Below are 17193 nucleotides of genomic sequence, written 5' to 3'. Positions count from 1 at the left end.
TGCTGGCGATGGATTCTCTGTTCTGAAATAAAGTTATTATTTCGTCTAGCTGTACGATTGCACTGCATTAATCGAAAAGGATGAGTGCTTTGCACTACCACAACCGTCGTTGCTGTCGCTACCGCCACTGTAATTTTTTAATAGGAGTTATAGCAGCAAGCCTCCTTGTTCGGTTTGACGCACCTTTGGCAACTGCATTGGACACAAAATCCAGACTATGTTCAATATTTCTTTCAGTAAAAAAAAATTTGTTAAATTTCCACTTCGTTGCTAATTATGTAAAAATTATTTTTGGGCCCAAAACGCAAAACGAGGAGCGAGCCCATTACATTTGAAAGGATCGAATGAATTCGAGCCCAGCCCGATTGTCCAAACGGGCTAGACGGGTCGGATCCATGTCCATGCATCAAGACGCCACCCCATTACGCGGACGCAGAAACGTACCCCACACGTGCCACGTCCCTCTGGCTTCCGTTCGCTCTTGTTTCTTTTCTTTACCCCTTCGGTTTGTGTCTCCGTCGAGGCGCGCGATCGGGGTACGAGACGATGGACGCGGAGCTGGTGGAGCTGCAGAGGCAGTTGGAGTCGGCGCAGCAGGCGCGGTCGAGCGTGCGCCTCTCGGAGCGCAACGTAGTCGAGCTCGTCCACAAGCTCCAGGAGCGACGCTTCCTCGACTTCGACCTACTCCACACCGTCTCCGGAAAAGAATACATCACCCCCGTAACTCCGCGCCCCCTCACCCCCAAATCCCTTCGATCTGCGCGTGCGAATTTGTTTGCTTGATTCGGGGTTTTTTTTTGTTTTTTGTTGTTTGTGGGAAAGATTTGCTGTTTTCTTTGGATTTTTCTTCGAATTTAGCCCAATTTGGGGGCGTTATGGAGAGTTTTAGGGTTTGATTTTGGCGAGATTTCATAGCTGTGTTTCGTTTTTTTTTTTTTGTGCTTTTAATTTTCATGTGGTTTTGGGCAGTTCTTGAAGGGTTTTATTAACGTTTACTTTGGGTTTTATATTTTAATTTGATCCTTAGGGTAGATTTGGCTCAGGTTTCGTAGTCGGAATTTGATTTCTGAGCCGCGGTTTTCCCAATTTTGGGCGGCTCTCGGAGAGACTAGGGTTTTATTTTTGGCGAAATTCTGTAGTTGAGTTTGATTCTTGAGTAGATTTGTTTGTTTTCTCTAATTTGTTTTTGTTCAATTTTACCTCAATGCGGGCGGTTCTAGGAGGGTTTTAGGGTGTAATTTTGGCAAAAAATTTTTGGTCCCAGGATCAGCTGAGGCTGGAAATTGAGACGGAGATCAGGAAACGGGGTCGCGTTTCTTTGATCGATCTATCTGATGTCATTGGGGTGGATCTGTACCACGTCGAGAGGCAAGCGCAGAAGATCGTCGCAGATGATCCGAAGCTTATGCTGATCAATGGAGAGATTATCTCGCAGTCGTATTGGGATTCGGTGGCGGAGGAGATCAACGAGAAACTGCAGGAGTGTAGTCAGATCTCGTTGGCTGAGATCGCCGCTCAGTTGCATATCGGATCGGAGTTGGTGGTGACTGTTCTGCAACCTCGACTTGGTACTCTTGTGAGTAGGCCCTAATAGTTTATCCTTGGGAGTGTTCTTATAATGTTGATAGGTATAATATAAAGATATTAGGATACATAAAGATAAAATTAGTTTTTCATACGCCTTAGGCTATTTAGTCCCACTGAAAACAGTGCAGAAAAATTTTTAAGGGAAAAAGATGTGCCAAGAAGGGGAAAGAAAGTTGTTTCGGAACATCCTTGATTGATTTGCTCCAAAAGTTTTTTAAGGGGAAGGAATTTTGTGAAAGAGGCCTCCCTTTTCTTAGTTTTCCTTTTCATTTTCTGTGGTCGAAATCCAGATATAGGAACTCATCTTTCCCGTCAAATTTTTAAAGATTTTTGTGCAGAAAACTTGTTTATGTGGAACTGAACTCTTGGAAAACTGTTTTCAGCCTGGAAACTGCTTTCTGATCTTTTTTTAAAAAAAATGAAACCAACGGTGGCACTATTGGTTCCATTGTTCTTTTGCTGTTCCTGTTAAATGTTGTCTTAAATAGTCACTTTGTACTTGCTTGGGTGTAGAAACATAAGAATTGCCTTTCCTGTACCTAGGTGAAAGGGAGACTTGAAGGTGGACAATTATACACTCCAGCATATGTTTCACGGATTACTGCTATGGTTCGTGGTGCTGCGAGGGCTATAACCGTGCCAACTCATTTGTCAACTGTTTGGAACTCGATGCAGCAACTGCTCCAAGATATGGACGGGGCTAGTGGTGTGTCTGTGGAAGATTCTTTCTTTCAGTCCATATTCAATGGACTGCTGAAGGAGGGGGAGATTCTTGGATCGCTCCGTGCAGGAGTACAATGGACCCCACTTGTAAGATCCATTATCTTTCAATGCATTTTCTGTTATTTCATACGACTTATCTTCTAACCATTATCGGTTGTTATGTTTTCAGGTTTTTGCCCATGCTCAACGGGAGAGTGTGGATTCCTTCTTTTCACAGGTTGTGCTCCTATAAAAATCTTTTACTTTTATAACTATACAAGCTTAGATGTGAAATTATATCAGTTTTCTCCTATATTAAATATATGTTCGGTAAAGTATTTATGATAATGTTGAAATTTGTTTATCTTCTTGTTCAAAATTTGTTTGCAAAATGTCATTTTGTCGGATTTAATGGAGGAAAAAAATTTGTTGCCATGTATCTAATAATTCAGTCACAAATCTGTCTCTAGGAGTATTCTACTTGTCATTCTAAGTAATATTGTACTTTGAACAAGATGAGATTTTATGATAACGTTGCAATTTGTTTCTCTTCTTGTTTCAAAATTTGTTTGCAAAATGTCATTTTGTTGGATTTAATGGAGGAAAAAAATTTGTTACCATGCATCTAATAATTCAGTCACAAATCTGTCTCTAGTAGTATTCTAGTTGTCATTCTAAGTAATATTGTACTTTGAACAAGATGAGATTTTGTCTGACTCATGGTCTGATGAACCATCTTGGAAGCGACAAACTACGCCAAAGGAATAATTTTGCTTGAAAATATTATATTTCTTTCTCTTGATCTTTACCCCTCCGCTTACAGAATTCTTACATCAGCTACGAAGTCCTTCTCAAACTAGCGCTTCCTCAGCCCAAACAGTATTTGCAGGTACTTAAACTGCATGTAATTGTTTTGCAACTCCAAATGTAAATAAAATCATCTTGTAAAATTTCTCTTGTGCTGTTGTAATCCCTTGCTTTGATGCTCTCCAATGTAGTCCAGATATCCTGAGGGCATTCCACTAGATGGTGTTTTTGTCCATCCTTCAATGGTTGAGATGTTAGATGCTGCTGTAGGGGACGCTGTTGAGCATGGTAACTGGTAGGTACCACTGGATTATAATTTATTTTTATTTTTATTTTTATTTTTGGGTGAGCTGATAAGGATTTTTGTGAAGATTCCTGTATTTTGGTCTAAGTACCTTTCCATTGTACTTTGTAGATATGTAGAATTTAAAAATCTTGTTAGTTGTTCTTGTTTAGCATGAAGTATCCCATTCATAGTTACCCCGTTGCAAACATTTTGTGAGCTAGTTTTAGCAGTGTCTATATTCAAGATATGATTCACATACAACCCCCCACCCCTCCCTCAATTTCCCCCTTTTCCCTAACTCTTAACAGCTTAGCAAGTTCATCAAATGAGATAGGTTCACCTTTTGTTGTCTCTGTGTGCAAGGCTTATTTTGTGTTTGTCATATGGTCATTATCATTTACAGTATTAAGCATTTTCTTTCTAAGTTGAGTTTGATGGGATCTTTGGTGCCTGTTGGCCCAGGTTTTGCCAAGCTGCTCAACTGAGAAATCTTCGCTAATCATTTGTCGAAGAAGTATCGTTTTTTTTAATTATGGCCAGGAACATAATAAGCCTCTCACCCCTAAGACAGAAGCTTTGATAGAAGTTTCTGCTTCTAGCCGCAGCTGGAAAGCTAGGGGAGAATATTTGTACTAAGCACTATGCGCTAGATTTGTACATATTCCTGGCCTCTTTCTTTTTTCATCCATGCATAATATTACTCCTTTTTCTGGAGCTCCTCGCTAGTCGAGTTCTGTCGTTAGTTTTCTCTTTTGCATTAAGATCTGTTGCTATATTTGATATTTGGTTGTTAAAGTCCCTTGGAGCAGAGAACAAGGTTGTTACCTGCTCACATTTATATTCATGAACAGGTTGTATAATGCTAAGATTTCTATTCATCTGCACAAACTTCTATGAAGTATGTTGAAGGTCCATTCTTTCTGGCAGGATTGATTGCCTTTCAGTTCTGCCGGCATTTATTGCAGGCCAAGATGCATCTAAAATGTTGTCATTGTGTCCATCTATACAGAAGGCTATCAAGGTAGATTTATTGCGTTCCTTTCTTTTTCTTACTTTCTTAATGCTGTTCATTTGCTGATACATGTTTACTTCAGTCTTCTACTGCAGTGATATTGGGGGACACGTGTGTATTCAGTAATAATTTTATTAAGGTGCGAATTGAGATTATAATACCTGCTTGACTTGGTATCTTTTGCTATGAAGTATTCAACATTTCTTTGAATCACACCTTTTTTGGCTTGATCATCTAGATAAACTTGTTACTTTTAATAATATATAAGCTGTCCAGGGTATTTTTGAACAATTGGAGAAAGAGATGGATGCATTTACCCATGCCAGTCAAGGGCTGGATCTGCATTCAGCCAGTGTGCCTAAAGTGGGACCCGGTTCTAGCCAGCGCTTAGAGTCAAAAGAGCAGGCTGATGACGAGGACAGTAATATAAGTGCTTCAGAAGAACGACCGAAGAAGAAAAGAGGAAAACCAACCAAAGCAAGCACAGTGGAAAAGGATAGTGACAGCCTGGACAGTATGCCAAATAAAGGCAAGAAAAATCAGAGGAAAAACAAGGATTCAAGCTCATTTGTTTCTTCTGATGCAAAAGTTGGTTCTACTAAAAGTTCGGATAAGGCCAAAGAGAACAAATCAAATGCTCCATCTGAGGAGTGGATGATGCAGAGAGTTTTGAATTTGGCCCCTGAATTGGAAGAAGTGGGAGGTTAGAGTACTCCTTTAGTGAATGAATGAGCATATGCTTCTGATTTAATCTGACTAAGTTGATTTATTGGTTAGGTTCTGAAGACCCCTATGCAGTGCCAAGGCAATTGTGCGCCCATTTGAGGCCGATGCTTCTCGACTCATGGACGAAGAGAAGAAAGACGATGCTTTCAGAGAATGCCGAGAGGAGAAGGCGCTTGCTAGATAATTTGCAAAAACAGCTAGATGAGGTTTCCGTCTTACTTTTAGCTTCACTTTTAGTTTAGTACTGAAACAATGCCGTTGCACAAAAATCAGTATTTAGGCATCTCACTTTTTGTTCCTTTCTGCTGATTTTTGTCCTATACCCATAATCTTAGATTTTCAGCATCTAACTTGGCAAACGTTGTTTCTTGTTTGCTGCTTTCAGGCTGTACTTGATTTGCAGCTGCATGAGAAAGCACTGGATCTTTATGAGGATGATCCTTCGACTTCTGTAAGTTATGCAGAATGTTTGTCGTGTTATCTCCCCTCATAATTTAATGTTCATATAAGAACCAGATTTTGCTTCTCATCCTATGTGTTTGTGCTTCTTGGTTTGCTGCACCAGACTATCTTACACAAGCATCTGCTGAAAACAATGGGCACTCCCATTGTAGATAAAATTCTTCTGACACTGGTAATCCCCCTGGTTGAGTTTTGATGTTAAAGTTACCTTTCAAGCCTAACTTACGAAGTTGTTTTGTATTAGGACATGGATAACAAATTGAAGAATGGAATAGAAGTTGAGGATAAACCAAATCTGCCCGAGTCATTGAGTTCTGCTGATCGTCTTTCTCTGGTATGGAACAGTCATTCTCTGCAGCACCATTTAGCATTTACTGTTGTTTAACACTATAAGTCGACTTATTGTAGCCACTATACAGGACATTGCTGCCTTTGCTTTAATTTGCTTTGGTTGTTCAAGTAATTTTTATTGGGTTGATTTAGTATTTATTCATTTCTTTTGTTGTTTCCACAGGCAAAGGGTTTGCCTGGATCATTATCACTTAAGGCTCAAGCTGTAGTAGAGGCTCTAGAGGGGAAGGTTTGTTCTTTACTGTACCAATCAATGTAATTAACCATACATTGTGTAAAACTGTAAATGAGCTAAAGGGAAAACATCATTTGTCTATCTGCACCTTTTATTCTACATAAATAACAGCTAATTATGCTTGTATTTATGTATCTGCCAAGCACCTTGGAAGCTGTGACTAGTTGGTATTCTTAGCTAGCAGGATTAAGAGTTCTCTCTTTTGAATGCTTTCACCTATGAAGGTGAATATTTTAAGGCTTGTTTGATTTTCTTCTGCATTCTATATATAAGTGAGAGCTGTTATTCACTCATGAATTTACTCCTGTATCAAGGCTTAATTGCACGAATATGGCTTTTTTACTGTGGCATCTCAGTAGAAGTTATAGTAGTTCTCATTGTTGAAAATATTTTACTCCACCAACGTGGATTTAAACCTACCTTAATCACTTTATCTTCTGACTAAAGTTATGACTTATCTTTTTCATTGCCTTTTGTACCATAATATATGCAGCGAGTTGATACATTCATGACTGCATTAAGAGCCCTGGCAGAGGAAAGGTATATGCACTATCTTCTTGAGTTCCGCATAGAGGCCTCATTGGCAGTTTGACACTTATTCTTTTTCATCATGATGTAGTGGCTTGCTATTCAAGAAGCTTGATAAAAAGTTGGAGAGGACAATGTTGCATTCTTATCGTAAGGTATGTTAAGATGTTCAACTATGCTAGATGGCCTTGTACTAGTAATTCTCTGGGTTGATTATTGTCTAAAGTACTAATAAATTTGCTTTCCTTATTTCAACATTTTTCATTTGTTTCGGTCAATAACCAGGGATGCTTTCTTTTACTTTGCATCCTGTTGGGAGTGTGCAAAACCACTGTGCACCATTATGTAAATGTATAGCAGAATCTATAAATAGATGGATGTCTAGTTCGCTGATTAGACCCCTTTAATTTAATTCTTTTATCTTCTATTATTTTGTGTAGGATAGATGCTGTTCCGCTGAAGTTTGAAAAAGTTATTTATCCATCAACTTACTACAGTTGATCTTGTTTTTGCCAGAGTGTTCTGGTGTCTATCTTTTGCTCAAAGTTTTTCTAGTTCTTGTGTTATTGACAGTTATCCATCTTATTTCATCAATGCTTTTTTAGTGCTGGCAATGTTATTAACAATGAATGTTGTAATTTTCTTATGTGGAATTTTATCTTCTTACTATGAATAGGATTTGGCATCACAAGTTTCTTCAGAGACTGATCCAGTTGTGCTCCTGCCAAAGGTTGTTGCTCTACTTCATATGCAGGTTTGTTCTGTCTCAACATTATCTCTCTATTCTTTTGCCCCCATAATTCTGTGTTGGAAATTTGAATGAAGGATGTTACTTGTTACTCTTCATTCAGATATACAACAAGCCTCTTCAGGCACCCGGAAGAGCCATATCTGCTGTTGTCTCACGATTGAAGGTAAAGATTATCTACTCCAGATTTCGACGTTTGTTTCAGGATAAACTTTGATCGCTGTTAAGAAAGCTATAATTCTTCGATAAATTTCTGTATACTGATTTTGTCTGTTCGTGCGTGTTTTTTTCATTAACGCTTGCTGGATAAGTGAACTGATTTCATGTGCTTATAAAAGCTTATGCAAACTATGGCAGGATAAATTACCTGAGTCGACGCATAAGGTCTTGAATGATTATCACAGTGCTACGGTTACTCTCTTAGCATTGCAAGCTGCTGCAACTGGAGACGTATGTAAAGGAGTTCCTCTTTTTTCTTTTCCCCCCTCTATCTCTTCTTTGCTTGATTTCCTTGATGTGTGGTGCTATTGTTGTCATCATCATCACCCCCTACTGCACGCACAGAATCACAAGTCACATTCTCATCCACCTTATCTGATTTTTAAGTCATTGCCCCCTCTAAATTGTTGATCCGGGTAGCATATATCAACTGCTAATTTGTGCAGGCTTTGCAGGTTTAGCTAGCTCTATTTGTTTATGTTATCGTACATTACATTTATACTCTTTTGCTGTTCAGGAAGACGACTGCTCATACGACAGGATATTAACCAAAAAAGAGTACTTGGAAAGCTTGATGCCGCAACTGAAAGAGTTAGTCTTGGGTACAGCAAATTCTTGAGCTCGATTTCCCAGTATATCCTAAACTGAGTGAGGCCTCCATCACTTGGTGACACCTTTTTGCCTAGACTCGGTGGTGACCCATTCAGGCACCTGATCAACTTTCTATAATTAACAAAGGTGGGAGTGGCCTAGAGTGAAGTGAGTTTTAAGTTAAATGAGGATGTAATTATTGGCGGTTATAGATCTCTAAAGGGTTTTAGATTCTCACACAATTGATGTTGTTTAAAGTTAATGGAGAATGTAATTATATGCTGTTGTAGGACTATTACATTTTTTTTCGACTTTTACACTTGACCTTGTTGATACTTGTGCTAATTAAAAGATACCTAATCGTTTGTATCGCACAAGATCGACCTGAACTGCGTTAACTAGAAAGATACTATTCGCTGGTATAGTTCGAAGCAGTAAATTTCGTTGATTCTCGTTCTTTTTATTTTATTTTTTTCTTTGGGTCAGTTGCGTCAATGAATCATCCCATGTGTGCTACATTCAACCATGACTGACTTGCCGGATGGAATGGAAATAAATGGGATGGCGGGGCGCGATGCGCAAAGATGAACTGGGGCGTGCCGGCTGCAAGCAGTCAATAATTTTATCACGGTTGAAGTGTAGACTGTAGAGCAATAATAGTTTATTCATTTTCATTATTATTCAAACACTAACACTGTTTTGGGTATGTCTAACGGGCTGCAGCCCAGCAACTCTCGGGCCTATTGCTTTGTCTTTTTTCTTTTTTTTTTTGGCGTTTGTGCAGCTTTTCGGGGCTCGGGCCCAAGATGCGTGGGGACAAATACGAGAGCTGAAGACGGCGAAGGGGGAGGAAATTAAGATGGTGGTGGTGCACGTGAAGGCGGGAGCGGAGGAAGAGGAGGAGCCGCAGCTGCAGCTGCAGGCGGAGTTCCTGTACGAGTGTTCGTCTTCCTCCGCCGTCGACGACGTTGCCGAGTCCATCGCCGACATCCACCGTCTCCAGTCCAAGATCCTCCACTCCCTCTCCCCCTTCGTCAGGACGCGTCTCCTCCCCCGCGCCTTCCCAGGTGCAGCAGAGAGCCATCGGGACCCGGCGCTTGTTGCCCTCGAGAGAGCTGTCTCCGAGGCCGAGTCCTACGCATCAAAGGCGAGTGAGTTTTCCATGGTTTGCCTTTTTTTTTTTTTTAATTATTATTCTTTATGTCGAACTTCTATGGAGAGAGAGAGAGAGTTTGAGATCGAATACTATTTCAGGAGCAGGTGCTGCGCAATCGTTTCTTGTCGCCCCGTGCTCTCAGAGACCACATTACGAGCATCGAGAGAGCACTCGTCCTTGCTCAACAAGAGGCGCCCCCTGGGTTTGATTTTCAATCCCTATCTGGTACCAGTTTTCTTCTATGTAATCCTAGAATTCGTCCCAGTATATTGCGTTGTTCAAATATATCTCTGCAACTTGTGTTCTCTCCTTGCGCACTATGCCTGCCGAAGATGAAATCAATTTTGTTTAGCCGGCAAAAACTGCTATCTGATTCTTCGTTGGCAATCATCGCCGCATGTTGTTTACCCTATGAGCAAAAACGTAGCCACAAATATTCAATTTAGCACATTACAGGCGTCGCGCTCGTCAGGACTTTTCTCTACTCAAGCTAAGAATAATGAATTGTTCTAAGCTTGGTTGAAAGTTCCCAAAGTCTTCTCAGACTAGATTTATTCTCATCTCAAAGATAAGTAAATTGTCTCTTATCAGCTTCGTGTCCCGTCCAATTAAAGCTAATTCTGTATAGAATATTGATAGAAACCAGTTTTTAAGCGAACAATATTACATCAATCTCGAAACCAAAATATAAATTTTAGCTTTACCTCTGCAGCCTAAGAATTCATCATTTGGATCATCAATCAGACTTTAGCCGATTTTAGATGAAAATATGCAACTATATATGTACTTGTGTACTTCTTTTAGTGTTTCTTCTGTATCGTTTGTCAGCAGCTTTATCTTCTGTATCACACATGTCGCATTATCTACCATCAATTATCTTGCTAATCCACGCAAGCCACGCTATCTCTAGAACACCAGCTTCATGATCGCATGCGGCTATGGTGGGCTGGAAAAGAACTTGCAAGTGGAAAGAGGTTATGTGATTACATAGGTCCAAATGAAAAAACAAAGGTAGCTCAGCAGCTGCACATATTTTGAAAACCTTAAATTTCGAAGGATTCTTCTAATATCACCTTGTCCCTTTGGATTGCAGATTATCGTCAGGTTGAAGCCAGCTTCTACTGAGGCGTGAGCTTTCTTCCACCTGACTTGTAAAGATCTTTAGATTGTGATGTTCCTTTTTTTCTGTATCATCATCTTTCCTGATTAGTTTGTAGTTCTTATTAGCTCGTAACTGTTCGACAGATGTTTTATATTGTAATTGATGGTTGTTAGTACTTGCATTGCAGAACCTGTTTGCTGTCTTTTCTTCTTCCTAATTCTTTCTGTCTGCTTAGCATAGTTGTACAGGGATTTCAAAAACCACCTTTTTTATATATCTCCGCAGTTTAGTTGTTTCATGCACTCTAAGTAGTTCCGAATAAATTTTTGTCAAGCACTTACGCCTTCTGATTTATTTATTTTTTAAAATATTTGTTTGGAAAAAAGGTTTCATACTTGCAGTGATATGATGTAAGTAAATTACATGAATGCCTACTGTTTCCAGTTATATCAATTAATGTTGTATCTGTCGTTAGAATGTAGTTTATCTCTGTTATTGGGATTGCTTCAGAAAGTTGGTGTGTGATATTATTTTCTACTTTAACTAAATGTGACCATGTGCTAAATTCCATTACATGTTGCTGAGTGTGGCCATGTCCCTGTTGCAGCTTTTATCTTTATGCTAATTTCGCAAAACTAGAAAAGCTGGGAAAAGATATAAAGGGAGTAGATCAAATCTCTGGGCTTCTTATGACTTTGTTGACTTTAATGGTAGGCCACTTGTTTTCTTTCCAGTGAAATGAAGTTTAAAAGAAGTTGCTTTATGTAGAAGCTTTTGGATATTTATGTGTAAAGGATAATGCCTATGGGAAGGAAAATGTGAAGATGAAGAAAAATTAATTTTGATCAGAACTTTATGAATAGAAGTATCATTTGTTTGAACTTTGAACTGATGTACAAATTTGTAAGTATAACAACGCATTTCTTGACCAAATACCAGATTTGTTTTACAAAAGTACATCACTTTTCCATGTGTTCAACGACTATAGTGGGGTTGGTTACGCTGCTGCTGCTGCTTTTGCCATTAATTTTGTCTAGCCTTGTAATGACACACCTACCTTGTGTTATGGTTTATTTGTCTGCACCTGGAGACCTTTGGCCCTTTTTTTGTTTACAATCAAACATGAAACATATCATTCGTTATTTCAGTGGGGATCTATCGGTTACAAACTCTGAATCATATTTTGATGTGGAAATTTTTTTATGGTCTAAAGCTTGGTGCTAGGGTGCTTTTACTGTTTTTGGCCATTGAGATAATTTTTTTATTTTTATTTTTTACTTTGCTTGATTCTCTTTTCTAAGTGTACTAACAGAAATGCACATTATAATCACGTTGTTGTGCCTTATGTAGATTTTATAGTCGTATGTACTTAAATGTATTATTCTTTGTTCTCTCTAGTACATTTTGGCTACTTTATCTCCTTTTTTCCCCAAACATATAGAGAACAACTTAGTATTTAATTAATTTTCATCATGAAAAAGCAGTAATGGTCTCATCAGCAACTCTCTATTTTACTGATGGGCTGTACGGCAATACGTGATTCCTGTTTGGCCGTCATTTGGAATAGCTTTTGCGTCCTGAGAAGAATTATTCATTTTGTGAAGTTTAAATGAGCTTTTTGTACCCTAAAAGCAGGAGCTATGAAGCTTCAGAAGTTTTGGGTTCGTAATAGGATGAAAATTTTGATGGGCTCTTAGTGGAAAAAAAGAAAAACATTTAGTGGTTCTTTGGACAGCTGCAGTCATTTACATGGTAACTGCAGCTAAAGCCAAAGACAAGCCCTAAACAAACATAGTGAGCCAACCAACAACTATTCATTTTATTTCCTTGGTGACTACCTTCTAAGCTGCACCTTTACCATTGAAACAGTTAGATCCACATGCTCGAATAGTTCACTGAAATTTATGTAGTTGTTTTTCTGTCTTTAACTGTATGATTAGACTGCTGATCTGTAGTTGCCTAGGATGTATTATCATGGGCATGGTGATGACACAAATCTATCAACTTACCTCCTTTTTTATTACCCCTTGGAAAATCTGCTACTACTTCAATGAAGTCACAACGTTGTATCAGGATATTTTTCTTGGATTTTGTTGCTATGTACTTGTGAAAAAATTCCTTTTCTCTTGTGTTTCTTCGATTTAGGTGCTTTATTATTCATTACGATTTGGGCTTAATTGGCTAGGTTAAAGCTTCTGTGAGAATAGAGCCGTTAAGATAAGTACTAACAACATTTTCTTTAAGACATCCATAACAACATCTCTCTACAACAGGCTTAGAATGTTCAAATATAGGTTTCTGTTTTGGAGCCTAAATTCTTATTTTAGCTTCTCACTAGGGAATGCTCTTTTAGTTTGTCTGCTAAATATTCGGTTATTGCTTTTCAAAGTAGGGAAGCTATTTTATAAGCTGCCCAGAACAAGTACCCATTCATTCACCCGTCTATCTTGCGCCTCTTTTACATAGGTTCTTTGGCGATCTCCCTAGGGTAATTTCTCTAGTAGACTTGTGAATAGTACCTCTTTTACCGTCTTCATCCTTGGACAAGGAATAACAAGGTCCTGCACATCTTTCCCAGTACCTCCTATTTCCATCCTCTCTGGTGCAAAAACTCATGCTTAATAGAGCCATATTACTGTTGATGGAAGGATTCTGAATCTGGTCATTGTCTCTGAGTAGAATTCAATGAATCCGAGCTGTATATAGTAACAGTGGTTCTGGTTCTATTAGTATACCACCTTTTTTCTGTGGGTGCAACAACTGTCAGAGAATTGAAGATGAAGGAGAGGACACAAATGAGTGAATCTTGTTCTTCCTTTCATCGATTAGGCTTCTCAAACCACCACCGTCTTGTCTCTCGCAAAATTTACTTTTGAACTAATTCTAGTATATAGATGGATACTAGATGGGTTTGGCTATATGAATCTTCCTCCCATCCCAAAGAAACTAGGATTGGTCATATTAGTTTCATTTTACCCACTGAATCCCAGTGTCAGCTATGGTTATCGACCATGTAATTTTGTATCTATATATTTTTCACCTCTTTTAACATTACTTATGTGTTGTTCTTCTTGCTGATAAATTGATATGTCCGTGTAGTATGTGAGCGTACAATCTTAAACAGATCTAATTTGGGCTTATCTTGAAATGAGCTTTATCTATTCCACTAATTCACCTATTTAGCTTTATATTTCTGTTGAACATCCTTCTCAAGAAGTCATGCCCTCTTAAATAATTAATCTAAGTTACTAATGTTGGTCTCGCTTGTTTAAATCAACTGCATGTATATTCCTTTCTCCTGTTGGAAACACCTTTATTATTTAGGAACAAATAGTGAAAATAGATCCCCACAAGGACCTGATAGAAAACACCTATGAAGAGTCCCATCAGGTCATCGCCATGTCCTTTTTTGAAGTAGACATTTTTGTTAAGTCCCTTTGTCTCCAATGTGTAGTTCAACTATCCACCTCCCTCATTTCCTTTTCTGCTAGCTCATCTTGGGTGGAAAAATTTAGCTCTTTTCCTAATCAAAAGGAGACAAGATTGGTTGGAAACACGACCGATAACTAATCTCCAACCTAAAAGGTACTGTGTCTCGCCAAAAATTTTATATCTAGGATCGGGATAAATTAGTTATCATGCATGAGAATTGCATTTCACTTTCGAAGAATTATTGTCATTTTGTTTAGATGGTCGATTTGGCTTTGCTCTAGGCTGCTAACAGTGCTATTAGAAAAAAAAAAAAAAAAAAAAAAAAAAAACTATATTAACGTACCCTCTAACAAACTTTCAGAAGTATCAATTTGGATCTTTTACTTCTGGTGCTCAAAGTTTTATTTATGTTTCTTTATAGAAGCAGCTTTAGACTTTCCTGTTTGTCAAATGCTCTGCCATGACTATTGCTGCAGGATACAAATATAGATGCAGGGCTAAACAAATGATGAGAAAATTGAGAAGAAATATAGAATTAAGGACTTTCCACAATTAGTTGACTAATATTGTTACTTCAATTTAGATTTGATCAACCGATATGGCATTTTTGTATCTGAAAACTAAGATGCTATATGGAACCACCCGAATTTCAATGTCATGAAATTTCTTTCCTTCAAATCAAAATTGCCACCTAAAGAACAGGAACACTCAAATCCTTTAGAAATCAGGAAACAATACATTTTTCCTCAAAAAATAAACACAAAACATAGAATTCTTCACATTATTCCAATCATCCTCTGTAGAGCTCTCTTCTCTCTTGGCTCTCACAAGCTGTAGTAATATTAGGAACAGAAAAGGAATAGAAGCCAACATCACTCACACTCTTTCTAGCTGAAACCATCTCCTGTGTCTTCTTGCAATAAGCAATGGCCCCTTGTATTGAGCTCTCCCCCTCCGAATTCACACTGTTGCTCCTCTTCAGCATCCTTATCTGGTTCAACCCACTCAAATTGCCCCCCAGTGAACTTGATGACGACGAGAAAGAAGAAGAGCATGATGAGGAAGCCGAACTCGACGATGAAGATTTGGTTGTTAATCTCCACTTGATGATTCCAGAGAAGGATTTTCTATGACCCATATCCTCTTCCGTCAGTTTCTCTCTATCAATTCTACTTTTTAGCGTTGTAGCGCTGGTCTCTGTTACTAAGTATCTCTCCTGCAGGATTTGGCTTAGTGAGTCCTTCTTTCTCCCTTCTTTTGTATAGACATTGTCATCATTCGAGCTACTTGGTTTGGTGAAGAGAGACTTGATATAATCTCTTGAAGCTTTAATCTTTGTACCAAGGTGAGTTTGCCTTATCAACTTGAGCTTCTTGGACCATGATCTTTTCGGGTTCGATTGGATGAGTCGCGCTGAGCACTCTAAGTAGTCTTCTGGATTAGTCTCAACATTTACACTAGTGGTGGTGATGGTGGTGGTGGTGGTGGTGTCTATGTTCTCCTCCGCAGCTGAATTGGTGGTTTGGGTGTTGTTGAGGAGCTGTTGAACCATTTGTAGCCTAGGGGGCAGGTGGAGAGGGAGGAGGTTACCTTTGTAGAAGAGCTCATCGGCAGGGGAGGTGGTTGTTTCTTTCTCCTGAGTATTGGTGGACATTTGGAATTCAAATTCTTTGGAATGTGGAGGGGAGGAGGATCTTGACCGGCACAAGGAGGTGATAGTGGAGCTACTAAGATCCATATCTATGTAGTCTTCTTCCACTACTACTAATAAGTGGTCATTGGAGGGGGGAGTTTTCTCCATTCCTGTGTACTCTGTCTCTCTCTCTCTCTCTCTCTCTCTTGTTGGGGTGTGGGTGTCAAGAGTGGGGGGATGGTGGTGTTGAGGGGGAAAGGAGAGGAGAGGGGAAGAAGCATCATTAAAAGCTGGAATAGGGCCAAATAAGAAAGAATTATGGAGGACTTGTCAGGGATTTTGGAAATAGGGAGGGCATCCAAGAAAAAGGAAATGCAGTGGATTGTGTGGGGGAAGCCCTCTAATGGGGTCCCCACCCTATTCAACTAAGCCATTGTTTTGTTCTCTTTTAACTTCTCCTGTGCATTTCATTAAATTTGTTGTTTCAAAGTACCCAAGCTATTTTTGACTGTCAATAGTATAGTTGTTCAATCTTAGCTCTCACTAGAACAATATGCGTGGCTAAAACTACTAAGTTAGGAATGAGCATGTTTTCTATAGGGTGTGTTTAAAAGGAATGGTGTGGAAAATAATTTGTTGTGCAGGTTGATTGGCATGTCTACAACCTTTGGATATAAGAGAATTTGCTTCATTTTACATCCTTTTACTCTTTTGCCTGTATGTCTGTTTATTCTATATCCATGATCTTATCTGTTGTTTTTTTTTTTTCTTTTCTAAATCCTACCACATATACTTATTACTTTGTCGTATGGATGTGTTACCGTTTAATTGTATGAATTTCATATAATAAATTTGAATTCCATGGAGTTGAAAAGGCTAGAAACATAGGATGTGTAGCCTCTGGTGAATTGGTAAAAAAAAACAGCTGAAAAAAGTAAATCCTAGTAATCTACAACATAAAGTTAGAGAAAAGCCTGTTAGTATTGCTAATGATTGGCCATTATTGTCATAAAAAATTTTGGGGAGCAGAGGGGTTTTTTGACCACCCTACATTCAACAACATGAAACTTAAATTTGAACAGAGCTCACACCCCAAGGCCTAGAGAACTGTGCTCATAATATAGTAACAGTTATAGTAATTGTTAATGCTAATGGAGCACAAATGTGCAGGTATCTTCAGTAGGGCTTTTATGTTTCTCTAAGCAGTTGTAGTAGAGCATGCAATTATAATATGCAACCACTGCTCTCCCAGCTTTTTGCCTATTAGCCAGATATTCCAAGTTACATACAGAATTGTGAAAATCTATTTCTGGGTATTTAGCAAATAAAAATTCGCAAAGTCTTTTGTTGTGATAGAAAGTTTTAGCGAGATTCGGAACTAAAACTATTTTACGAGGATGGTATCATTAACAGAGTAGGTTTTTATTATCGTTGCAGTTGATTGCTATGTATTCGATGAATCTGATCTAGTCAATTAGTGTCATTTGTCGGGATCTGATGTTGATATATCTTATATGTAATAGAACTTCATCGGATTCATTAAATGTGGTCAAATTCATCGGACAGAGATCGCCATCATCGCTGCGCTGCTGCCGAAAGCTACCTACACTGCTTGG

The 17193-nt window shown here is 38.7% G+C and overlaps 3 protein-coding genes across 9 annotated transcripts; 2 read left to right on the top strand and 1 right to left on the bottom strand.

Annotated features, from left to right (window-relative positions):
- On the top strand, positions 458-8881 carry LOC109708509 (E3 UFM1-protein ligase 1 homolog). 4 transcript variants are annotated; one of them, XM_020230287.1, is made up of 21 exons: positions 460-720; positions 1265-1576; positions 2131-2397; positions 2480-2527; positions 3113-3178; positions 3288-3391; positions 4310-4403; positions 4477-4533; positions 4671-5097; positions 5172-5326; positions 5506-5571; positions 5686-5754; positions 5827-5916; positions 6097-6162; positions 6662-6708; positions 6788-6851; positions 7373-7450; positions 7548-7610; positions 7802-7894; positions 8181-8265; positions 8741-8879. In XM_020230287.1, exons 1-21 carry the CDS (start codon positions 547-549, stop codon positions 8785-8787), a joined length of 2472 nt encoding a protein of 823 aa, XP_020085876.1. In that variant the 5' UTR covers positions 460-546; the 3' UTR covers positions 8788-8879. The 4 variants fall into 4 exon arrangements, 2 of the variants coding, with proteins under 2 accessions (XP_020085876.1, XP_020085877.1); XR_002215764.1 differs by having other exon boundaries at positions 461-720; positions 8181-8401; positions 8741-8881; XM_020230288.1 differs by lacking the exon at positions 8741-8879 and having other exon boundaries at positions 461-720; positions 8181-8702.
- LOC109708511 (UPF0769 protein C21orf59 homolog) lies at positions 9090-11469 on the top strand. 4 transcript variants are annotated; one of them, XM_020230292.1, is made up of 5 exons: positions 9090-9401; positions 9509-9635; positions 10321-10421; positions 10504-10561; positions 11247-11469. In XM_020230292.1, exons 1-4 carry the CDS (start codon positions 9114-9116, stop codon positions 10540-10542), a joined length of 555 nt encoding a protein of 184 aa, XP_020085881.1. In that variant the 5' UTR covers positions 9090-9113; the 3' UTR covers positions 10543-10561; positions 11247-11469. The 4 variants fall into 4 exon arrangements, with proteins under 4 accessions (XP_020085881.1, XP_020085880.1, XP_020085882.1 ...); XM_020230291.1 differs by lacking the exon at positions 11247-11469 and adding an exon at positions 11120-11246; XM_020230293.1 differs by lacking the exon at positions 11247-11469 and having other exon boundaries at positions 9515-9635; positions 10504-10810.
- LOC109708510 (probable membrane-associated kinase regulator 4) lies at positions 14580-16027 on the bottom strand. The gene has a single exon (XM_020230289.1). The coding sequence runs from the start codon at positions 15743-15745 to the stop codon at positions 14735-14737; it is 1011 nt and encodes a 336-aa protein (XP_020085878.1). The 5' UTR covers positions 15746-16027; the 3' UTR covers positions 14580-14734.

This window comes from Ananas comosus, linkage group 4 (assembly GCF_001540865.1).
Source record: "Ananas comosus cultivar F153 linkage group 4, ASM154086v1, whole genome shotgun sequence".
Classification (NCBI taxonomy): Eukaryota; Viridiplantae; Streptophyta; class Magnoliopsida; order Poales; family Bromeliaceae; genus Ananas; species Ananas comosus.
Note: the sequence above shows the minus strand (reverse complement) of the source record. Positions and strands in the feature narration are given on the sequence as shown.

Excerpts from the sequence above, each read along its gene's own strand:
- LOC109708509 (XM_020230287.1), top strand. The coding sequence starts at position 547 with ATGGACGCGGAGCTGGTGGAGCTGCAGAGGCAGTTGGAGTCGGCGCAG. Across the intron at positions 4,404-4,476 it reads CTATACAGAAGGCTATCAAG|TCTTCTACTGCAGTGATATT; the intron begins GTAGATTTATTG and ends TGTTTACTTCAG. Across the intron at positions 5,755-5,826 it reads ATAAAATTCTTCTGACACTG|GACATGGATAACAAATTGAA; the intron begins GTAATCCCCCTG and ends GTTTTGTATTAG.
- LOC109708511 (XM_020230292.1), top strand. The coding sequence starts at position 9,114 with ATGGTGGTGGTGCACGTGAAGGCGGGAGCGGAGGAAGAGGAGGAGCCG. Across the intron at positions 9,402-9,508 it reads CCGAGTCCTACGCATCAAAG|GAGCAGGTGCTGCGCAATCG; the intron begins GCGAGTGAGTTT and ends ATACTATTTCAG. Across the intron at positions 10,422-10,503 it reads GTCCAAATGAAAAAACAAAG|ATTATCGTCAGGTTGAAGCC; the intron begins GTAGCTCAGCAG and ends TTTGGATTGCAG.
- LOC109708510 (XM_020230289.1), bottom strand. The coding sequence starts at position 15,745 with ATGGAGAAAACTCCCCCCTCCAATGACCACTTATTAGTAGTAGTGGAA.